General features: G+C 36.9%; 1 protein-coding gene across 2 annotated transcripts in view; it reads left to right on the forward strand.

Moving 5' to 3' along the window:
* Window positions 1-26,019, forward strand: part of LOC131070450 (uncharacterized) — a 250,978-nt gene that overhangs the window by 174,527 nt on the left and 50,432 nt on the right. For both annotated transcript variants that reach the window (XM_058006004.2, XM_058006003.2), the window contains exons 14-17: window positions 16,541-16,846; window positions 16,927-17,088; window positions 17,323-17,436; window positions 18,233-18,391. In XM_058006004.2, the coding sequence (XP_057861987.2) occupies window positions 16,541-16,846; window positions 16,927-17,088; window positions 17,323-17,436; window positions 18,233-18,391 (741 nt within the window). The remainder of the gene's footprint in view (window positions 1-16,540; window positions 16,847-16,926; window positions 17,089-17,322; window positions 17,437-18,232; window positions 18,392-26,019) is intronic.

Consider the following 26,019-nt stretch of genomic DNA (forward strand, 5'->3'; position numbering starts at 1 on the left):
TGGAAGTAAGAAGAAGATTATCTGATGACTTGCAGGATTCTCAAGAGTTAGTGGAACAAATTGAGACATCATTTGAGAACAGTATATCTGAAGAGATTGAAGAAATGATTGGAGTATTGAAAGAAAAGAACAAAGCATTGGCTGATCAACTAAAAGCAATGAAAAGAGAACATGAACATTTCAGCACACAGATGACTGAAAATCTAGATGCATTAAGAACAGCTGAGGATAAAGCAAGAGATCTAGAAAGAGAGAAACAACTTGAAGTCTTAGTATCTGATAAGAATGATGAAATCATAAGGTTGACTGGGATTCAACAAAATATGACAGATAACTAGGTTATGCACATCGTGAAGCAATTTTGAAGAATGATGAAAATCAAGCATTGAAACTTGAAGTATCAAGGTTGATCGATGAACTTGAAACAGAGAAGAAATCCAAAGAAATACTGAAGAAGAGTTATGAAGCATCAAAGATGTTGGATGAGCAACTAAATACAAGAAGACCCAACAGAGATGCAGGACTCGGTTACAAAGGAAAAGACTCTACCGAGAAAGGAATTCATACTACCGAGAGAGGAGAATCATCAAAGCAAGCTGGAAACAGGAATAACATCAAAAGAAAGAAGCCTATTTGCTACTATTGTGGAAATCAAGGTCACACTGCCAACATATGCCAAATCAGAAAAGGTAAGCAACCGAATATCACTAAGTCCAATGGTTATTGTTACAATTGCAATAAATATGGTCACACATCTAATCAATGTAGGACAAAGTCTGTTAACTATTATCAGAAGGCAAAATTCAAAGGGTTTTGTAAGAACTGCAATAGATATGGACATAGTACCGAGAAGTGCTGGGTTAAGCAAAAGAACTACATGTGGTCTGCACACCGAGCAAACACTAGAGGTTACCGAACTCACACAGATCCTTACTGACAATATGCAGCAGTACCATGGGATATGGTGTGAATGTTGTGGAAGATATGGACATATTAGTGCCAACTGTTTTATAAGGTTTGGAATGAACAGCTGAAGATCATGGAGAAATCCTGGTATGGCATGTTTTCATTGTCACAAAGTTGGACACTTAGTTGGAGATTGCAGAGATCAACCTAGAGGAGACACTGAAGAGATATAAGAAAAATTAAAGGTGATTTGGAAAAAGAAGGAAATTGTGTCAAATGAAGAAAGCACCTTACCTACCGAGTTAGGTGCACCTATTCCAAATTAATCAATAAAGGTATGAAGGGACTGCATTCTCTGAAGGTTAAAATCATAACAGTTCCTATTCTATTATGTACTAAATTCAAAATCTGCATAGTTAAGATGCATTAGTAAGTTTGAAATTCGATCAAAAGTACTTTACAGGAAACCTGTCAAGTCGGTGTATACAGGAAGCCTGTCAAGTCGGTAAATGAAGGAAATTTGGTTACTCGGTTAAAACAAAAAAAAGGAGTAAATCGGTTAAAGGTGAACCGAGTGCATTTAATGTTTTTGACCTAACCTGCACGGAGCCCGATAAGGTATTTTGTGTACTTAAAGGTATTTTTGCGGTCATTTACATTCACCAAGTTTTCAAGAGAGCAGAGCATAGCGAATCAAGGCAATCAAACCGCATTCAAAGTGAATCCAAGGTATTTACATCAAATCTCATCACACTGTTAAGCTAGTTTACCGATCTTGTCAAATTGCTATTATCTACTGAGTGTGAAGCGTCTGCCGTTTGTAAACCGTCCAACCCTAAGGATAGTTTGCTAGTTTTATCTGAAATTTACAAATGGTATCCAAGATCCAAGATCCTGTAGTTGTCAAGAATGTAGAGAAGCCCTCACTGAAATATTCCTTGACTCCCAAAGTTGCCTCTGAACCGGATGACAAAACTGCCTTTTCACTCATCTCGGATCGAGTCTTGTTAGTCGAAGATGTGAGATTCTTCACCAAATGCCATGTTGAAGAACTCGGTCATGTTGAGATAAGTGACACATATGATGAGTTATGTATCGATGGTAAAATGGATAGCAAGTATGAGCATATTAAGATCAAGGGATTAACTGAAGCCCTAACCTATCCCCGTGTGTTCAAGCCCCAATGGGTTAAGTTTGTTTTGAGCAGAGTTCATGATGATTTCATGTGTCTAGAAGAGAAACCATTCAAAATCACCAAGGAAATCATTCATCTGATCACCGGTTATCCTATCTATGATCATGCACGAGCACAAAAGATGATATCACATAAGGAGTTAATCAGTTTAACTGGAGTAGAATCTGATTACCTGTTGTGAAATATGGATCGAAGAATAATGACAATGATTCTGGAAGACTAATTGCCGTGAGTTATTGATCGTCTCCATCATTGAATCCGGTTTAAATACAAGAGGAAAGGTTGCCTATGTAGGGACATGTCCATATGTGGCAGTTGCCACGTATGGACATGCCCCTACTGAGGCAACCGTTTATAACAATTAGTTTGTTTATGTTTAATTTCCGAACTGTATGCTCTGTTAATATATCACTCTCCAGATAATAACCGATTTACCATCAGTTAGATTCACAAGGGCTATATCTTAACACTCCCTCTTAGCAGGAGTGGATCTAAGTAATTTTCTTGGGAGCATATTCTGTCATGACTTCCGACACAATTCGGGACAACATTTAATATAGTCTTGTCATGACAATAAACTGAATATCATGATATCCGGCTCAGTCCGGGACAATCACTTAAGAAGTCAATCATGAGATGATCACATACTTTAGGATCAAGATATCCGGCACAGTCCGGGACAACAACTTAATGTAGTCAATCTTGACACTTGGTCAACTATTGTCAAGATCGTCACCTTGAAATAGTAACCTTAAACATAAGAAGATCGTCATCTTCTTGAACACAGTTAGAATATTGCAATATACATTTTATTTATTTATTCATGAACAAATTACACATGGTAGGAATTTCATCCTAATAATCTCAATTATAATCTAGTCATACCAAGTTTACTTTTGAAGTATTCTATCTTCAATCTTGCAAGTGGCTTGGTGAAGATATCAGCATTTTGTTCTTCTGTACTGATGTACACTAGTTTTATGACGTTTCGATCTACCATATCTCTTATGTAGTGATAAGGGATCTCAATATGTTTGGATCGATTGTTAAAAACTGGATTTACTGAGAGCTTGATACAGCTCTGATTATCACAGTGAATTATTGTTGAATTAAGAGTTTTTTCAAATAATCCAAATAATAACTTTCTTAGCCATACCGCTTCACGAGCTCCCATGGAGGCTGCCATATATTTTGCTTCGGTGGAGCTTTGTGCAACTGCTGACTGTTTTCTACTGAACCAAGATATCATAGCAGAACCAAGACTGAAGCAACACCCTGTAGTACTTTTACGGTCAGTGGTACTTCTGGCCCAATCAGAATCAGAATATCCTTCAAGTTGAATCTCAACATTTTCATACTTTAAGCCAAGTCCAATTGTGCCTCGTAAATATCTTAGAATGTGTTTAGCAGCCATTAGATGTATCTTCTTAGGTTCACACATGAAGTGACTTAATACATTTGTAGCATAGCAGATATCAGGACGAGTATTTACCAAATACATGAGTGAACCGAGGATTTGTCTGTAGAGTGTGGGATCTGTAGGTTCTGAATCTTCTGCCTCAATTTTCAGCTTGTGCAAATTAGTTTCCATTGGTGTAGCTAATGGCTTACACCCCATCATCCCAAATCTAGTTAGAATATCTGTGGTGTACTTTCCTTGATTTAGGAAGATGTAGTTTTTCTTCTGCCATACTTCTAATCCCATAAAATAATGTAGAAGCCCTAGATCCTTCATATCGAATTCTGCTGCTAGATCTTGCTTACATTTCTCAATGAGATTATCCTCTCCTGTTATCAAAAGATCATCCACGTAAAGGACCAATATAATCATATTGCCATTTGAAACCTTGAAGTAGATGTTGGGATCTGCTAGATTCTTGGAGTACCCTAGTTTGGAGAGATAGTTGTCTATCCTTGCATACCAGGCCCTAGGTGCTTGTTTTAACCCATAGAGAGCTTTCTTTAGTTTACAAACATAGCAATTTTCATCACGTATGGTGAATCCTTCTGGTTGTTCTATATATACTTCTTCTTCAATTGATCCATTTAGGAAGGTAGTCTTTACGTCCATTTGGTGAATTTTCCATCCTTTGGATGCTGCAATTGCAATGATTGTTCTTATTGATGTATACTAGGCAACTGGGGCAAATGTCTCTTCATAATCAATTCCTGCTTTCTGAGAGAATCCCCTGGCCACAAAGCGAGCTTTATGTTTTTCAATGCTGCCATCAGATGCACATTTGATCTTGAATAACCACTTGGATGAGACAACTGATTTGTCTTTTGGTCTAGGCACTATATCCCAAACACCATTCTTTAGTATAGATTGATATTCTTCAACCATAGCATCTTTCCAAGCCTGTTTTGATAAGGCTTCTCTGACATTTGTTGGTTTAGAATTTGTGAGTTCGGTTAGAAGTGCAGCATAACATTTTAGAGTTATTGTTCTCTTATTTTCTTTCGAAATTTCGTTTGGTTCTACATTATTCTCTTCAATCATTTTCCTTGCCCATAGAGGTCTTTTCTTGTTATTGAGTGTTTCAATATTTTCATCAACAAGAGGTTCAAAAGCTCTTATGATGTCCTCCCTCTCAGTGACTGAAGGTTCGGAATTTTCTATGATATTCTCCCTCTCAATCTCAGTTATGTGATCTTCTTCTTCTTTAGTAATGTTATCATCCTCAGGTTCTTTGAGTGTAGTGTTTTCTTCAAACTTTACATCTCTACTTATCTCAACAGATTTTTTCCCTGGAATGTAAATGCGATATCCTTTAGTATTTTCACTATAGCCAATGAAGATACCTCTTTTTCCGGATGGTTCTAGTTTTGTCCTCTTTTCTTTAGGAACATGGATATATACGGGACAGCCAAATATCCTTAAATGACTTAAGTCTGGTTTGTTCCTTGTAAAAGCTTCTTCAGGAGTTATGTTTTCTAGAATTGAGTGCGGACATCTGTTTTGAATGTAGACTGCTGTATTTGAAGCTTCTGCTCAGAATGAAGTGTGTAAGTTTTGGTCATGCATCATGGCTTTTGCTGCTTTAATTATGGTTTTGTTCTTTCTTTTTGCTACTCCATTCTGTTGTGGATTATATGGTACAGTATACTCCCTCTTAATCCCAACAGAATTACAAAAGTCTTTGAAGGTGTCAGATGTATATTCTCCCCCATTGCCGGATCTTAACACCTTAATTTTCTTCCCTGGCTGGTTTTCTACTAGTGCCTTGAATTCTTTGAACTTAGATAGTACTTCATTTGAGTCTTTGCACTTTAGAAAATATATCCATGTTTTTCGAGAGTAGTCGTCAACAAAGATTATGTAGTATAAGGATCCAGTTAGGGATGGTGTTGACATGGGACCGCATAGGTCTAAGTGAATTAGTTTTAAAATAACTTTTGATTTGTGCTCGCTTGAGTGAAAAGAAACTTTCACATTCTTTCCCAAGGCACATCCTTTGCAAATGCCTGTGTGTTCAGATTTTAGTTGGGGCAGTCCTGAAGTAATCTTCTTTATCTTAGGTGTCCTAATCTTTTGTGCCATAATTCATTATTATTTGAAACTTCAAGATTTAGTGCTTCCTTTTGATCACTGCATAGTTTGTATAGGCTACCATCTCTTGAACCTATTGTGATGGCATTTTTGATATTTGTGTTTTTAGGCCAGAGTAGAACTTTATCTTCATTGAAGGTAACCCGATATCCTTGATCAGCTAGGCCTGAGATTGAGACTAGATTTCTTTTTATTCCAGGTACAAACAGAACATCCTTTAATTGTAGAGATACTCCATTTCTTAGTTTGATAGTATAGGTCCCAATTCCTTTCACAGGATATGTGGAGTTATCTCCAATAGTAACCTCTTCACTTGAGTGCCCGTTAAGTGTTTCAAACTGATTTCTGAATCCAGTTATATGCCTTGATGCTCCACTGTCTACGATCCAAGTGTTTTTATTTGTATTTATTTCTCTTGATAGGGCTAAGAAGAAAAGTGAGTTTTCTCCTTTGACTTCGACTAGAGTAGCTTGTGTTTTCTTCCTTTCTGGACAATCCCTGTGAGTGTGCCCATATTTGTCGCATTTGTAACACTGAATTTTAGACATATCTCTTTTCTGATGGTTTTTATTTCCTCTCTTCCGTTTGGAGAACTTTTTCTTTTTGTTGAAGGTATTTGTATTAAGTGCTTGGATTTCTCCTTCTTTATTTGGCCCTAATCCTCTTGAGATTAGTCGAGATTCCTCTTTAATACACTCATTCTTAAGTTCAAATTTGGGTAAGGGGGGTGTTCTGCTAATACATTGAATGTAGGATTCCCATGAAATTGGTAATCCTCTTAGGGCTATGAGAGAGATTTCTTGATCATCTACCTCATTTCCAATAGTTTGTAATTGGTCTTTTACTTCAGATATCCTTGAAAAGTATGTAGATATTGTATCAGCTTTATTCATCTTTATGTTTAAAAAAAGTTGTTTCAAGGTTAACATTCTGCTCGCATTGTTAACTTCATATGTTTTTTTAATGGTTTTAAATACTTCATATGCTTTAGGCAGTTTGGCTATAGATGGAAGAATATGATCTTTGACTGAGTCAATAATTATTTTCTTTGCTTTATTATTACGCCTTTTCTAGGTAGATTTCTCTAGTTCATCATTTGGCATGTCTAGATTTTCTTCTATGTAAGACTCTAATTCTAGTTCTTCAAGAATGGCAATGATTCATATCTTCCAGGAAACGAAGTTGGAGGCTCCTTCGAGTCTATCTTCCACTCTCATATTACTTGACATTTTGAATATTTTCTTAGTCGGATATTGTTGGCATTTTTTATTTTTATGTTGTGATTGTCATTGATGGACACACACTTGTATTGAGATCCCCTTTATATGTATGAGCTTGTGCTCAATCGGTATTTGTTCCAACCGGTATGCTGTATACTAGTCTTTAGACTAGTGGTGATTTTGCAGAATGTGTTTCCCGGTCTGAAGTGGCATGTCGACCCCAAGCGGTTCGTAGACCACAAGCGGTACGAGGGAGCAAAGCGGCACAACACATTCTTACCAGTCTTCATTTTTGTCAAACCGGCAACCGGTATTTTGTATGAACCGGTAATACTCTGTGATGAGTTACCAACCGGCATTTTGTGATGAGTTACCAATCCACCGATTGTTTGACGGTGCCGACACATTGACGGTGCTTCTTGTGTCGTGTTACTGAGTATGTCTAGATTCATTGAACCTAGGAAATTGTAATGTAATCCTATTGGACCGACATGAAATCAGATTCCTTTAAAAGGACATCATGTCTAGGGTTTTAAGTTGTTGCTGAAAGGGTTAATGTTGAGCTAGGGTTTAAGGTGGGAGTCGAGAACGATCTTATCTGAGAAGATCAAGTTGTAACTGTGAGAGAGAGAGAGAGAAGACTGAAGTAATGCTGGAATGCATTAGCTGTGAGCAATACTGGATCTAACCAAGCAGTTTGTGCTATTAGATAGATCAAACACTTGTTGATTACTCACATCTTTGACAAGTCTGTAGCCCTTAATCGGGTAGGCCTCAAAGCCTTTGTAAAATCCTCTAACAAGGTGGTTCACACATGTGAATCTAAAATCCTCTAACAAGGTAGTCTTTAATCGGACTTATCTCCTAACAGAGATTGAGATTCCTAACAGGATCTGTTCTGGTGAAGAACATTGTAAGACCTTAACCGGTCTGGTTTCTATTCTGCAGATAGTGACTTGTGAGTTCCATCTCACCGTGGTTTTTCCCAGTTGGGTTTCCACGTCAAATATCTTGTGTTATGGTTGTATTGCTTTTGTGGGTGAATGCTTTATTCACATTTTGGTTTGCATGTGTGGTAACCGGTTTGACTGTTAGATTGCTTTACCGGTTTATCATTAGACTGTGTAAGTGTTTTAGTGCAGAAGTTTTTGGCATACTAATTCACCCCCCCTCTTAGTATTCATCAGATATATCCTCTGCGTATATAGCGTCTGCGTCGATTTGTTATTTACTTCCGATAAATGCTTATGGGTAATATGGCTGTCTAATTTATTCTCTTAATATGCTGGCTCTGATACCATGTTGTGAAATATGGATCGAAGAATAATGACAGCGATTCTGGAAGACTAATTGCTGTGAGTTATTGATCATCTCCATCATTGAATCCGGTTTAAAAACAAGAGGAAAGGTTGCCTACGTAGGGACATGTCCATATGTGGCAGTTGCCACGTATGGACATGCCCCTACAGAGGCAACCGTTCATAACAATTAGTTTGTTTATGTTTAATTTCCGAACTGTATGCTCTGTTAATATATCACTCTCCAGATAATAACCGATTTACCATCAGTTAGATTCACGAGGGCTATATCTTAACATTACCGAGGACTGAAATTGAACAATGTCATTGATGCAGAACTTAAGTTTGCCATTAGAGTAATTGGTTAATGTTTCTTCCAATCAGCAAGGGAAAACAGTGTACCCTGTGCAGCAGTTGACTTAGCTTATAAAATTGTGAAAAAGGGAATGAAAGTAGATTTATGTGAAGTGTTATTGAAGAACCTGTTTGAGAACCTGAACACAATATGGAAGCCGAAGAAGAACAACTCGACAAATACACTGAAGTTTGGTTCACTTCTTGTATGCATGTTTTTCTACTTTGAAAAATTCTTTCCATCAGTCGGTAAAGTAGTTTGAGAGCTACATCGACCAATCACCCATCAAATTAATGACTTTATCAAGAAGTTGGGAGATAATTTCAATGATATCATGGATGACTACTTCAACAAATTTCAAGAGAAGATGCACAACAGGTACCGGATTCCACCCCAGCTGGTAGAGAAATATAAAGATGATATATGCTTTGAGGTAGACACCGATTACTGTTATGTGAATGTTGTGGAACCAAGGACTCAATCTTTGCCACCAATGGGTTACGAAATTGACTTTGATATCACACAACAACAAATTTATGCATATCTTTCATTGCCAAGGCATGCTATTGAACTGAGATATGGTACTTATGAAGAAGTGAAGGAAAAGGTAAAAATGAGCATTGTAGTACCCAAAGCTACAAGAAAGGCCACAAAGATGATTAAGGTATTGTCGGAGAAATTCGGAGAAGACTCTTCCTTTACACTTGTCAAAGGCACTCTTGCCATCACCGAAGAGGAATCTGAAGCTCAAGAGGCAGCAATAACACTGAGCACCGAATTGCCTAAGGGTAAAGTATTGAAAAGAAAGAAACTGGACATTTCAAAGGCCCTACCGACTCCTCCAACAAAGAGACCTAATACAAGAGCATCAGTTGCATCACCAAGTAAGAAACAAAAGAGTGTTACTGCTCCCAAAGTAACCAAGACCTACAAGAAATCTACTCGGAGACTCATTTTAGCAAAAGAGTCTAGTGATATAGAGTCTGAGGATGCCAACAAATTCCAGATTGTAAAGAGCAAGAAGGTAAATATACAGTGCTGAAAACTTCTGTGCCAATCTAAAAGAATATGGTGGATCTGGTTCATTTAGATATGTCAAGTATGAGACTAGGAATAATGATGAGAAGAGACAAATTGAAGAAGCTGTCATCTGCACACTTCTAAAGTTTTGGCTAGCTCCATTGGAACTAGTAAAGTCACTTCCAAATGAACTTTACTTGCATATTGATAGTAGGTGGAAATATGCAATGGACTCAGAGAAACAAATTAGAGAAAGAAGTCTAGTCCATCTATTTCCTGATATGTCTGTAGCAGAAATAAAGGAACATTTGACAACCTACAATTCTAAATTTCTTGTCAAACAGAGAGCCTTAAAACTGATGAATGGGCTATATATTGATGTAGAAAAGGAGACAAAAGCAAAGTGGCAGGAAATCTTCAAAATAAAAGATGTCGGTGAACAATCTAAAGTTGAAATTGTTGATGTCATCGAGCAAGATCCTGATGTCACTGAGCAAGGTCCTGAGGCTACCGAGCAAGACCCGGCTGACACTATTCAAATTGATGAAGATGTCATGGATACAGAGGAACAGGAGCAGGAGATGATAGAAGGCACTACATATGCCAAACTTGTATCTAGTGAATCCGTTTTAGAACAAGTTCAGCCTTACCCACCGATCAATCAACCTGTCTCTACCGAAGCTCCTAAGGATACAGCACAAGGCACCGAAGGTCACCAGTCTGAAGCAGCAGAAGGTACAACTCAAGAAAAGACCTCTCAAGCACCGTCAAGCACTGAAAATGTTGCAGCTGAGACACCCAGTACCGAGACACCAAAGGACACCACAATGGCTACAGGAACTGACCATAGTGTTGCCTCTACCGAGCAACCTACCGAGGGTCAGCAAGCCTCACAAGCTATTGTCTTGGTCCAACCGACCAAAGGTAAAGAGAAGAAGGTGAAAAAGCATAGTTTTAAAGTTGATTTGAGTAAACCGATAGTGTTGCCCAATGTGGATATCTCAAAATGAAAGGGGCAAGCACTTATTGATTTCGGTGAACTATGCAAAGCAAAGGCCAAACAGGAAAAACAGATGGCCATTCAAAAGAAGAATAAAGTACTTCAGAAGGTGAAGACGCTGCTATCAGATATGCTACCTACAGCTACAGTGTCAACCGATGCAGCCATCCACATTCAACTGGATGAACTCCTTAATCAAATAGAAACATCTGGAGTTGATGCATCTGAGTACTTGAGCAAGCTAAAAGACAAAGAGCTTACTGCAAAAATGATAGAAGAAGTACAAAAAGCTCTAGCTATTGGCAAAGTCAAACTTGTCAAATTCTTTGCTGAGTTGTCCCCTCAACTCAAGCATATTCTTTATTTATTTTAGAAACTTTGCACATTTTCCATATTCATTAAAGATATCAAGAATAAAACTGATGCAATTGAGAAAGAGATCACCGATCTCTCAAATAAGTTGACCACAGAGCCAAATTCAGTTCAAAATTTTTATACCAAGCTTCAACAGCTTATGGCTCAACAACTGGAACTTAGAAATGAAGAACATAAGATCAGGATGGATATAATGACACTCCAGACATTATTCCTTCCTCATCTTTCATCAGTTCAAGAACAGATTAACCGAGCTACACGCCTATCTACTACACAAGAGGGAAGCACTCTTGATGGCTTAATATCACTATTGGTTGATATTCAAGCACAAAATTCTTTAATGGAAAGCGTAAAGGATGCACTCTCTGTCGCACTCACCGACGCCCGGAGAAAGTATAAATCTGTTTTTGATCAGTTACCACCCTCGGATGGAAATTAAGTTTTTGATGTTTGTCAAAAAGGGGGAGTAATGCAATCTATTGAGTGATACTATATATTTGGGGAGTGATACAGTTTTGGTGATACAGTTTTGATATAGTATTCGGAGTATTGTATACAGGGGGAGTATACCGAGCAGAGTATGCAGAGTATCCAAGGATAGTAAGCAGAGCACACAAGCACAGAACCGAGCATGCAAAAATCAGAGTTATGTACAGTATAATGATAAGGGGAGTATATCTGAATATACTATTTTATTGACTATTGTATATATTGTCAAGTATAGTCATTTTGCAAAGTATATAGATTTTTGAGTTATAACTTTGAAAGTAGTTTTTGTCAAACATCTCAACTAATGTCAAAAGGGGAGATTTTTACTACTTATCAAATTGCCATTAGTTTTTATGTTCAAAGTTATACTATATACTCTAGTCGGTTAACACTACCGAATCATGCAGTCGGTATACACAGAGAAGTCGGTATGCACAATCTAGTCGGTTACAGAAGAAAGCAGTCACAGAACGCAGTATACACCGAGTTGTCTACCGAGTATCTTCTTATATCTACCGAGCAGCAAAGATGACACACCGAGTTGATATACACTGAGTGAAACGTGTTACCAAATACATTGAACCTGGACATGCATATGAAAACGTGTTAACAAGATCGAGGCACATCTAACCGTTATTACATTGGAAATTGCACCAAAAGATTGTGTATGATTTTGAGATCAAGCTAACCAATGAAATATTTTGTTTAGTTATTCATTCGAGGAATCTTGTTTGTAAGATCGAAGCAATGAATTGGATCACCGTTTTAAGAGATCTATTTATATAGCATGAGTGAAGTGTATGTATGCATGTAAGAAGACTATTACAGAGACACAGAGGTCACCGAGAAGGTTTTCAGAGAACAGTCGAAGAACAGAGTAAATAGAAGGGTTTACCGAGTTACTATATGGGTTACCGAGGTATGCTATAAGCAAGGTAATCTTATTCTGAGCACATAGAATCTGCTATAATGTTTCAGATGTAAAGTTGCAGATATTTGTAATGATTTTATTGTAATATTGTGAAGTTGAAAGAGAAACCTTTAACACGGTAAAAGACTCTAATCAAGTCTATAAATTGTAAAGCCTCTAACCAGGTGCAACATTCAGATTAAATGTTGTAAAATCCTTTAGGAAGGTAGATCTAACAGATCTTGTTACTCCTAACAGGGTAAGCTATCAGAAATAGCTAAAATGTAGCTCTAACTGAGCATTCTTTATTATTGCAGTAGTGAAGTTGTGGGTGCCATCTCCACCGTAGTTTTTCTCTCTAACCAAGAGTTTCTGCGTAACCAAAATATGTGTTATGGAGTGAATCATGTATGATTGTTATCTATTTGTTTTAACTTTATTTTATGTTACCGCACTATTCTGTTTATGCATAACAGTAAAGTTATTATTCAAGAAAAGTTTTGGAGTACTGATTCACCCCTCCCCTCTCAGTACATTAGCTTTCCATATTGGGCCTAACATAGGAGAGAAAATTTGGCTTGGTATAGCCAGTCTTTCCACATTATTGATTTTTGATTCTATCTGACAGGGTTGAGGGTTAGGTTTGAGATGCATCCTATCATCAGGCAATGATTTTATCTCAGGAGGCTTCTGTTTCTGCTCATTTACTTTCTTCAACCATATTGCCTTTTCCTTATCTTCTTTCCTCTGCTGAGTATTGTATGCCCTTCGCACAAAAATTCTGCAACTTTTGGTTTGATGAGTTTTACTTCCACATCTTTGGCACACATAAGATTCTTTCTCAACTTCAATGCCCCGTTTCCATATCCCATTGTCCGTTCTAAGAGTAATAAGAGGAGGAATCTGTTCAACCGCTGCAATTTTCATTCTAGCATATATATATGAATCATTTTCGATTATTCCTTCATCAATTTCCAGAAGGGTACCAAGCGTTCGCCCAATTTTCTCAAGACATGAGTCCCCCCAATATTCAATTGGGAGATTATACATTCTGATCCATACCGGAGTTTCGTAGACTGCGAGTTTCAGCGGGTTAAAATTGGGTGTCCATGGTTGCATGTAGAGTGGTGATTTATCGAAAAACCATTTCTTTGAACTTAGAATTTGATCCCTTATTCCTTTCTCTGTGAAGATTGCCACAAAAAAGCCTTTCGGCAGAAATTTCATCACAACTTGGCTACCCCAATTGTCTTTTATCCATGGGTTAATGCTCTGCCTAGGTTCCTTCGGCCCAATTATTCTGGCTATAACTGCGAGATCCTCCCAAATACTTTTGTCATCAATAGCTTCCTCTGTTAAATCAATCTCGACCCGTCTCGGCGTGTTGCTTTCTTTCGTGATGTTCTGATTTGGGGCATTATCCTTCTCCTCTGAGAATTTATCGTTATTGCAGTCTGTGTTCTGTTTGTCACCCTCGATCATATTGTCCCTCACTGAACGACTCCCAAATACTTCCTTTTGTACTTCGCGATCTGTCCTCTGTTTTTTGCTCTCGCCTTGCCCTGCCTTGCTCGCCATTTCCCTTGCTGATATAACATTCTTTTCCCAGTCAATATCAAACACTCTCCACTTCGCATTTCTCTGCCTGTCCTGGTGGTCATCCAAATTGCTCCTGCCTTCAGGGTTGGATCTGTTCCCCTGCCTAACCTCATGCACCTGCCCTTTTTCGCGAGTCTGCTCGTCCTTGCGCTCCATTGTTCTTGTTTCTGTTTATAATATATAAATATAATATTAATTTATTTTTATTTGAATAATTTCAGAATATTATCATTAATGAATATTAATTAAATAATAATATTAAATTTTAAATATTAAATAAATAAGTATTTAATAATTGTAATTAATCTTTCACTAATAAATATTATATTAATTAATAATAAATATTTCATTTAGGTTATATATATATATAATGATCATGGGAGGGATATGACAACAAACCATTAATCGTTTTATTGCTGCTTATTTTCTTTTATTTAATCTCATCATTATGAGTTGATTGAAATTGCATATCTTATACAATCGCTGTCATAACCATTTCTTTTATAGTTTTTGCTTGTCTTAATGATATAATCATTGCTTACTAATGGATATTCATTACTTTTTTGGTTTGCTATTGGCTGTTTCATAAAGTCAACTCTTACATAAAGTAGACCTGAGACTGCACACCATAAAATTGACCATTTCTAATTACAAACTGCACATAAAGTTGTTGTTCATTAAGGAAGTTGGCAATATCATTGTAATGCCCATTTTCCTTGAATGCTTTTTCTTAGTGGACAAATTGGGGGTTATTACACGCTAGCACCGATACCAACACTAACAACACCACCAACACCAACACCAGCAATGCCACCAACATTAGCACTAGCACTAGGACGAAATTGAGGCATGGAAGAAGACTGTCCACTACCACCAATGCTTGCCAACTTCTGCATCTCAAATGTTTCTAATTGCACTTGCCCCTTATGAACAACCTCATGAGATGCGCATGGGCATGGCAGAACATCATGGGTGGGTATTTGTGCATAATGGTATTCATTCTATTAATGCCTCCTCAACAATAAATTGTTCTGCAATAAGAACATTTTACCTGTGCTTTTTTGTGCCTTGGGAAAAGTTAAGCATGTTTCCAACGTGGGTCCCTTCTTATTGGGGTTTTGGACATTGTGAAAAAGATGATTTGAAAAGCTTAAGGTTGCTGCAATAACATATAATTGTGAAAAAATTAACATTTGTGAATTGTGATCTATAATTATTAAACTAATACAAAAAAACAGGTTTGTTCAAAAAAAATTGTTGGGCTTGTTCAATAAAAAATCAAACACACCTAGGATTCTTTCTTTGATCAAGTAAAATGAAATTGGAAAAAGAAATGAGATGTAAAATGCAAGTTTTGCAAAAAAAAACACAAAAAAGCTTCAAAATTCAAGCTTAATTCTTAAAGTAAACTTGAAATCAAATGAGAACTCCTTCCAATCGTTGATAGACACCTCTTGATGCACCAAATGTATTTACGAAGCTGCTCAAATGCGATTCAACAATGGATTTTTGGTCTACCTCCTTGCTGGTTGCCCTACAATGCACTCTAACTTTTGCTCACAACTCTCTTTTCTCCTTCAATTTTGCCAACAAAATGAAATGACATTGCTTTTAGAGTAGAAGAGCAAACATAAGTGAAAAAAATGCAAGTGAAACCTTTTTTTTAAAATTTTTTTTTCAATTTTTTTTTTGCCTGGAAGTGCATCAAAGTCTTTCCATCCGGTCTTGCCCAGCCTCAGCGAGTTTGGCAAGTCCCAAGACTCTGTGTTTCTGCAAGAAACTCAGCCAAGTCCAAGTTCGAGGCCAGGAGACGCACCAAGTTTTGGTGAGTCCAGGCGAGTCTCGTTTCTCTGGTCCATAAATTGGGTTTTAGACCTGTTAATAGCAAACTAAATTTTGGTCAACACTTCAATGCTAAGTGTGAATCTTTCAAAACAAACTAGTAACAGCAGTGAATAATACATATGAAAATCATATCAGAACATTATGGCAGCTAAGTGTCCTATTTGCACTTCATGCTATTGATTTCAATGAACCAAATTTTCAAAAGAAAAAAAAAACAAAATTTGAAGGTGTGTTATTACAAACATTGTTTAACTCAAATTTTTTTATGCATGCCAATATTCTTCAGATATCTTGTCTTACTAAGCCATTTAAGAGTCTCTTGGTAAGCACGTGATCTGGTTTTATTGGGTTATTTTAGGTCTTTTGCTTGAAATGGGTGATAATTTGGTATAGGCAGTCTCAGTTCTCTAGACATCTTCTTGCTTGCTTAAATAGAAGAATAATTGTGCTTAACAGGTCAAGTTTTGTGAGCTTATTTCCATCATGCATCCTATAATCTTACCGCCTTTAATATCTCCACTTCAGACCTACAACCGATATGCCATACAAATGTGTTATTGAAGCTGATGGCATCATGGATCATAAAATATTTACTATTACATTGTCAAGATGAAATTGAATTTATCTAAAAGTTTGTAAATGAAAAATTTATCTTACAAGCTCTCTGTTGATGATCTTGGTGATGCCACAAATCAGAATATCAATTTGAAGCTCAGATAGTATGCTGCTTTATTAATAGCTTTTTGTAGCTCTGACACTGAACATTCTTCTAAAATAGACAGGGGGACGAGTGAAGCCTGAGCAACAATCTGGAGGAGCTGTTACAAAAAGCAAAGATGGTGAAGATGTTCTATGTGAGTCTAAAGCCACAAATGCATCTGAAGCACTTAGCTCTATGGACGTTCTTCATAAGAACAGCTTTGAAATGACAGAACTAGATGAAGATGACTGCCACCAATTATCTGATCAAGTAACTAACAAGCTTTCTGTTGATGATCTTGCTGACATCACAAATTACACTTCCAATGGAAAGGATGAAAAGAAAAATGCAAATGGTGAGGCATGGATATCAATTACAACAGAGGTAATACCTATGTAGGTGTTGTCATTCTACTGCTACAATAAAAGTAGATTCAGTCTTACATGATTGGCTTCATTTCTCAGGCTGTAAAGCCATGTGGGCGAATCAATGCTTGCATGGCTGTTGGAAAAGATACTCTCTATCTATATGGTGGCATGATGGAAGTTGGTGATCAAGAAGTGACTTTGGATGATGTTTACATTCTTGACCTTAACAAACTGGATGAGTGGAAATGCATTAAAGAGGTTAGTTATGTCAGGACACTTGTTGGTATGTTTGATTTTGCTTGTCGTTCTGCATTGGCAATGTTTGGAATGATTCAGTTTTATTGGATATAATATCTACATCGAATCCTGATTTTTATGACCTCACTTTTATAGCCCTTGAAAAAGCAGTAAATTTCACTTTAAAGTATTGGAAGGAAAATGTCTAAAATATTCTTAGTTTCATTTAAATGTTTTTCCTTCTTTTTGTCATAGGCTTCGAAAACAGAATGGATAGAAGCCAGTGATGATGAAGATGAAAATGATGAAGATGATGAAGACAATGATGCTACAGACAGCGATAGTGAGGAGGAAGAGGATGATAATGAGGTATGCATTTTCCTTCGGTTTGAATAGTACAACATCACAATTCGTTGAAATGCCTTTTTGGTGAAGTACACAATTATTAGATCATAAAAGAGAGTTTTTCCATATACCCTTCCCAATTCTCCACCGTAAAAAGGGTGAATTGTCAGTTTGGTCTTAGAATAATATTGCAGTTCCTTTCATCAAAGAGCATGCATCACCTCAGCAAACAGGTTCATAAGTTTGTCTACAACCTTACAATACTGCTGAAATTATTTTGAAACTGTCAGGATACTTAATGGCAAAGTTAAGAATCAGAAAGTAATACCAAGCTTTAAAAATATGATATATTCCCATCATAATTGCTTTTAAATCTACCTTTCCTTCTACAGTTTGTGAAGTAAAGCATATATTAAGATAGCGCAAAGTAAGGGATTTAGAGAGAATTTATGGGCTATACCAAAGTTGTAGTCGAAATGTTATAGAAGCTTGAAGAAGGTCAAAAACTTAATTGATGTAAAATGAAAGACATAACCTTAGCTAGATGCTTTTATGATCTGTGTACTGGTGCACAATGCTTCTATTTATTCTGACTAGCTTGTGTAATTTAGAGTCATTATAAATTGTTTTGCAACACACTTATTTGCATATCAAGATAGTGGCTAATAATCATTTTTTTTATTTATTGTAATAAAATGATTGTTCATTCAAGTGTACCTGCATGCACATATAATTATATTTTCATTTAGTCTAGCTAGGTATATAATGCTTACAATGGAAATTGAAATTAATGAAATGAATTTTGTGGATGTGTGTGCAGGAAGAGAAGAAAGAATCTGATAAGAATAATTTGGGAGTAGAAGCTGCTGCTGCTATAATAAGGGGAGAAGGTAGAAAACTTCGCCGAAAGGAAAGACGAGCAAAAATTGACCAGATACGAGCTGAGTTAGGTCTTTCTGATTCACAACGTACACCACTGGTATGTTACAAACTTCATTGCACATGCTCAGTAGATGCACATTGCTCTGTGTGGCACAAAATATTACTCAAGCATGATAATACACAGAAAAAATAAATAAGCATCTGATGTTTTTGTTATTCTAAGAGAAATAATGGTCTTTATATTTTTTAATGGTGGCTCATAATTACACGGTAAATGAAAAAGATTACAGTAGATGAGCATAGGTTCCCCCATACTTGCATGCACCCATGAAATGATGAAAACAAAGAGATCAAACTAGATAATTTAGATTTTCATTTCTAAAACTGGTAAAACGAGGGATCTAATTGGGCCATCACTTGTACAGAACAAAAAATATATTACATTATCATCCAAAAACATAGGAGATTGAGGACCAAACGTCACATCACAGCATGACCAAAAATATAAAAAGGTTCTGCTTTCTAGGGACAGAACCACCCTACATCTTAAACAGCAAAGGCACATACTATTGTGTACTAGACATCTGCCACAATGCACACTGACCAACAATCAAACAAGCAAAACATAATGGAGCAAGACACATTTCAAGTTAGCTGCCATCATAAGACCTTCAATGTAATGTCTCCAATTGGACAACCTTAGAAAATAGACAATTTTTCTAATGTGTGCAAGTTGAAATGATGAGAAATACCAAAGTAGATGCCAAACCCCAATGAAATAAATGCTGATCAGCAGTACAATTAGCAACAACAAATTTTGGAAACCTTTGTCACTCAAAATATCCAACTATAAACAACAGATCCAGTGATCAACAATGCTGATTTGATTTTTAGAAACCCTTAAATGCAAAATAATCAAGTATACAACAGATTTGAACAATTGATACCTGTTAGAAAATATGAAACTCTTATGCACACCTCACGATGAGATATAAATGATATTTTAATATTATAAAGTTCCATAGTTACAAGACTCGCCGGGATTCGCCTAGGCTCCGTGATGCTGAGTTTGGGAGACTCGGTAGTCAAGTCTTGCCAGACTTGTCAAGTCTAGCGAGTCTTGATCTGAAGACTCAGCCATTTTAATTAATTTAAAAAAAAAAGAGAAAACTTACAAAATTTCAATGTTTGTTTGGTTTATGACACACCCATCTAGGATTTAAAAAATATGAAAATGGTGTGTGCTATGAAGGTTTGTGTGGTTTTGAAGGTCTTTGTTTGGGCTTGGTGGTGGGGGGACTCCCCCCCTCGACCCCTCCTTGTATCGCAATAGGAAACGTGCTAGGGGCATTGCCCCCGGACCTTGTAAAGGGTGCTGCCTCCAAACCCCTGCAAAGAGCATTGCCTCTTCAACCCGTTGGGGGATTTTCCCCTAGACCCCCACAAGGAGTATTGCCCCTCGACCTTGCTGGGGATGCTACCCCCAGACCCCCATGAGGGGCACTACTCCTTAACCCCATTTTGGTGTTGCCCCCGAACCCCCATCAAACTATAAGTCTAAGCAAGTAATACGCTAATTGTTAATTATGGTCATAAAAATCTACAAAATACGTATCCCTTGTTGCAAATCTTTGCATCTTCACAATCAAAGTCTTGGTCAAGGATTATCTTGTTTCATACGTTGGACAACTTGTTTAGTATACATGGACCGCCATAGGGCAAAGTTGGCATGCTGCTATCATTGTAGAGCGAAGTTCAAGTTAAGTCCTAGTTGGCAAGAAATGCTATTTTCATAATGAAAAATGTGTGAGTCATGCCTTGCATAGACAACTCATAGAACAATCCCATCTATTAGCACCCTAGCTAGGGATAAAATAGAACATAACCATTTATCTTTGTACTTAACCATTCCTCTTTGATCATGAGCTTGTAAACAAAACGTGCAGTCTTGAAGGCTTCAAGAAAAATTTAATAATAAATTTGTCACTTGAATATACACACCAATCATTGAGACACGAGCAAATATCATGGCTACATCATCATCCAAGACCTATCTTAGACACTAGTGCATGACTTGTCGTGATGTTGGGATGAGTAATGCAAGCTCCTCTAAGCCATAGACTTATAGTTTTAGTTTTGATATTTGTTTTGATGCCTTGGATTTCATATTCTATGAATTTTGTATACACTTGACAATATTTATATATCTAAATGTGTTATTTTCTTAAGCTAAAATTTGGCTTTATAGCTTTTTGATTAATGCATACTTGTATATGTGATCAAAGTAGCTTCTATTTGATGAGATTATTGTGTCTTTAAGGTTTATATGTTAAAGGGTGCATGAAACAAGTTTTAAATCCTTAAAAATCTCTGAACTGCTTGGGTTTTCCAATTTGTCGATTCTGCACCGAGTCCGAGTCTGAGTCCAAAAACAGCTTTGTGAGTCTGAGTCAAGTCTCAGTCTTGTAACTGTTGTATAAACCCTCAATTGTTGACAAGGTACATTATATAGAAAGGTTGCAACAGCAGCAAATGACTTTTTGCGACTAATAACAATGTGTAGGTATTGGAACAGTTGATGATCAACATAAAACGTGTAATGTCCTATGTGAAACCTCTCGAATTTTGCCAATTATTGAATCAATTATGATTGTAGTTTAAGGTCTTGCTTAGAATTGTATAGTTGGGGGATTGATATGTAAGATTTCTACAATGCTTGGATACTTCAAAAATAACTCTAATTAGATAATCAAAGTGCTTAAGTAATGAACCATCAACCAGTAGATATTGATATAGCTATACTCATGTAAGAAAGTCTGATATAAATATTAATTTTCTATCCCAAGAGATGTCTAATCTGATCTCTGATATAGATTCCAATTATCAGACAAGAGGTCTGTCTAATGGTGAATATTATGATGGGTTGAATTTTCAAATTTTCTAAACAACAATGGAATATCTGATGTTTACAAGGATCTGATTGCTGTTCCTGTAGTATGTCTCATAACCATGCGATATGAGTAGTACTGATCTGTTTGTATGAAAGAATAGTAAATATGTATGGATCGCTCTTCCTGAATGATCTCTTTGCAATCATGCGATTTCCTTGATGCCAGTCCTGTCTGATTGACTCTCTGCTTATGCGTCTAAGCCAGGTAATTGGAATTTGGTGGTAATGAACCCTCCCAATACTAGGTGGATTGCGGGCCCTTTGAGCACTTAGGATCCGAGTTTGAATAATTAACAAATACAAGTCTTTGATGCCTCTCTTGGAGGCTTGTTTTATCTCTCTATACTCCACTGATGGTGGGGGATTATGATCTTTCCCTTCAGTTATAACCGTTCCTTGGAAGAGACACCTTCCTTTACTGATTGGTGCCTCCTTGCAAAAGACGCCTCCCCTTGCTGATTGATGCCCCTTTGCTAATTATGTTTTAATCTTTAATGATGCCTCTTGAATAACTTTAAGGTTCCAGCCTCCTCTAGTTTAATTGATTTGCTGTGAGGTGGGGTCTCTTATTGAAAATTATACGAAAATGCCTCGTCATGGATTACGACCTTCAGTTCCAGGATCTTACTGAAGATAGACGACCTGTGGCAGATTTGCAATTGGAGAAATTGTGAAGTCTTACGGTTCTTAGATAATTTCTCTTGATTTGGCTCACTGTCCTTATAATGTCAGTTTTGGGGCACAACATTGGTCAAATTGCTTTAGGGATTGAATGGGGACATTACAAAATGATGTAATTCCACTTACAAATACTGCACTAGCTCCTAAATGGTGTGGCAACCTCCTTTATCTAATGGTTTGGCAGTGTGAATAGGGTTGGAGGGTTGTAGTAGCCTTAAACCCTAGATGCCAAAACTAAAAGTATTAATGTATCAGCTAGAAACAATAATAAATGAATGGAAATCATTTTCCAGTCGCTGAAAAATAACTGATCAAATTTGTACAGTGCATTTTACCTTTGTATGATAGGTAGGACATAATGCCCCCACTTTCCTAGTTGCTCACTCAGAGACGAACATTCATCTTTTACCTATCTCCGCAGGTGAATTCAGAGGTTAGGAGATGTTTGTGCTAGCAAGGGGACTTATACTTATTCATTTTTGGCCTTGGTTGGCTCATTTCATAAGTACTTTATGTTATTTTATCAGAAGGTCACTTTATTCTAAAAATAGACTTTATAAAGTGAATTTATAAAGAGGAAATTATAAAGTCAAATAAACAAAACATTAAAGTACCCACCTTGGCACACACACCTAGGCACAATGTTGATTAAAAGAAGGGGCCAAGTTAATGATAATTAGACCCTTAATGTTGGGTGCCTAAGTGGAAGGAATATTCCCTTGGAATTTAGGAATAAGAAACCCTAATGTGACGTTAGGGATTATTGGAGGTTGATAAAAAGTGTTGAAGGCTTTCATTTTGGCATTCTACGATTCATATCTTTCAGCATTCTTTGAGAATTAGAGCTCTGCAAATTCAGAACAGCAGCAGATCTACATTGGGGAACGAAATCTCCTCAATATTAGGTGAGCTTGGATGAAACCCCAAGCCACAAAACTGAGGAATGCATCCAGAATTCTTGTTTGGGCTACAAAAATCAGACTTTATCAGCAATTGCAGACCTGTAGCAGCAAGGACATCAGCTTTAGGAAGCAATCAAAGGCAGCCACAACCATCTCCAGCACCCACGTGGCCATTCCTAGTAGGCTGTACCACTTTGGAGGTAGCTGTGGTGTCAATTTATTCATACAACAGCAATAAGGGTTAGAAAAAGGAAGGAAATTCATTGTCAGCAGTAGCAATCAGAAAATAAACCGTTCCTTCAGGCTTATTATGGTATATGTGATGGCTATCAGCAATTCAATGTGGAAATTTGGTCAAATTCAGTGATCTTGCCTGGGAGCCTGAAAGAAACTATAGCAGAACTGTCATTTCTTTCAATAATTTAATTTTGATAATTATAGTAGATGCAAATAAACCTCATTGGAGGTAATGAAACTGCTTGGACGCCACTATATTGCAATTTATTTGGATACTTAAATAAAACATCCAATCCTAGGCTTAGCATTGGACTCCTAGTAGGCTATTTGTCATTCTGAAGAAGTAATTCTTTCAAAATTGGAATTATTGTTTTGCTATTAGAAAAATCGGAATTCTATAATTGTTTATCAGTCAATTATTTCTTTATATTCTGCATTCAAAATGTTCTGTCATTGGCATTGAAAGAAGCAAAAATCCCCTAAATACCTTCTGAGATTCAAACACTTCAAAAACTGCCAAAACATTCATAAAAACCCTTCAATCAGCAAGCTGGAAATTCAGAAAAATCAGAGCAGCGTGGGTTTGGGATCTTTCATAGGAATTATGTTAACAACAATAATGTCATAATAAAATCAGAAATAAAATGGTATGGCGCTGGCTAGGAATGGAACTGAGAGATGTACAATTGTTATGGCAGTCGGAAAACAGCAATTGACGTGTTTAAAATTTTAAACTCTTGAAATATTAACAGCAACTCTTGTAACAGCAATTCAAACCCTTGAAGCTCCCAAAATCAACAATTGGTGACTTGTATGGCAACAGGAGAATCAATATAGCAGCTGGAAACAATCACTCAATAATTGAAAAATCTTCACAAATAACAACAATATCTGAAACCCTTTCAAAATCACAAAAATACAAAAAAATCAAAAAGCACAAAAATACAAAAAAATTAAAAAGCACAAAAATACAAAAAATGAAAAAAGCAAAAAGTAAAGAAAAATCAATTTGTCCATCAGTGAAAACCACTTTGTGGCGCTATGGGCAAGTACCTTGGCGAAAACCTGTTTACAGGCATCAAGGTAAATAATCTGGATCTATCGTCTATTAGGTCAGATTCTATCTTCCCCACCCACCCACCGGATATACCCATTCCTTAAATCAAATATTTTGATGACTTTTGCACTTCCCCACCCAACATGACCTTCCATACTCCTCCACATTCCACCCCGCTTGCCTGCTGCCAGTTGCCTCCTTCATTCTTTCAGAAAAATCGATCCGATACCCCACCATCCCCCCCCTCAACAAAGGTGCTCTTGACCACCTCCACAGATGTCACGATTCATTTTAGTATCCTCCGCAACAACCCTACCCGCTTTTCGCACCAAACTATCCTCAGCAGGTCGGTTATCCATTTCCCCCGTGCATGCGATGATGAGTCTCTGCCTAAATCGTGAATAAGGATTCATCCCATCAAACTGAGCTTCCATCCCGTCAAACTGAACTAATCCAGAGTCCCGAGCTTGAGCTTCTTCTTGACTTGCGCGTTATTCAAACATCCATACACATGTACTCCATCAAGTCCTCGCAGTCAAGTACTACATCTGCACTCACGTGTCCACGTCATCTGCTCTATTGCCTGTTTAGATCCATCAATCGCTCCTGCCAATCGGGATGCATCCTTCTCCTATCCGGCAGTATATCCACAAATCCTAAGTCCTACTCTTGGCAAGGTATGTCAGTTGGCCTTGTGCATTTTGCTTACATGATTTGGTCTGTTTGCTTTGACTTCCATCACTTTGTCCTATGACTGTTCCTACCCACGACAGCCAGGATCAATCTATATCTTGGTATGTTACGGGTTGAGGCATATTGGGGCATGCTTTTGTGGTATGGTGTGTTTGAAGGTCTTTCCTATATGAACTTGCAGCCTTGTACCTACACCTATGTGGTGTTTACACGGTTGCGTATTGGAGATTCCCGTTTGTCTGAGAGTCAGTCCACGCATTGGATTTTTCATAACATCTTGATTCCTATAATCAGTGGTGTAGACTATCCTTTGCAAAATCAAAACTAGGTTTTCTCTCCACATTTTGCACAACAAATCCCTTCCATTGACTTATCCACATTTCATCCTATCACTATGCATTTTGGAGACCTCAATTTATTCATTTTCTTAATTTCTTCTAATCCTATGTTGTACTATGGTTGGCACATTCCAAAAAAAAAAATCACTTCATTATGCATTATCATCTATAACATCAATTACAGTGTCCATTTGAGTTGCATAATCATTAGTTGCATTATCACTTTATTATCATCATAATCATTTTGTTCATTTAGTAGCATTTAGTTGCATTATTCATTACAAGCATGTAAACTGGTACATACAATCTTGACTATCTATTGAAATGTATCTGTCATGCATGTTCACAATCACACATCTTAGGTTCATAATAATGTGAGGTTAAGTAAAAGCCCATTCAAACATTAGTATCTCATATAACATTAATGATCACATCATTCAATATAAAACATTTGAAAATAATCACATTTTGACATCTTATTCAACACATCATGCATTAGAATCCCACAAATCATTCATTTTGGAACATTTTACAAATGACAAGAAATTTAACAGCCTAAAAAAAATAATCATTACGCTGACAATACCAGGTCACATCCGTTGTCAAATCCCTGGTCTATGAGCAAAGCAAATCAGATATAAAGGAAAAATGGACAAGTCTAGATCAAATCTTTAAGGAAATATTTTATTAGTGTGTCAAATTAAAATGCAGAAAGTACTGTTATTCCATACTAATTTGTCACCTGCAATCTATACTTCTTACGAGATGATTAGATGTTTTGGGTTAGGATTTGTTTTTTTGAGTACAAATTATCAATTTGGTCCCAAAAGGTGCAGCCTCAGGGATATCTTCTTCAGATCTCATCAC

This window comes from Cryptomeria japonica, chromosome 3 (genome assembly GCF_030272615.1).
Source record: "Cryptomeria japonica chromosome 3, Sugi_1.0, whole genome shotgun sequence".
Classification (NCBI taxonomy): Eukaryota; Viridiplantae; Streptophyta; class Pinopsida; order Cupressales; family Cupressaceae; genus Cryptomeria; species Cryptomeria japonica.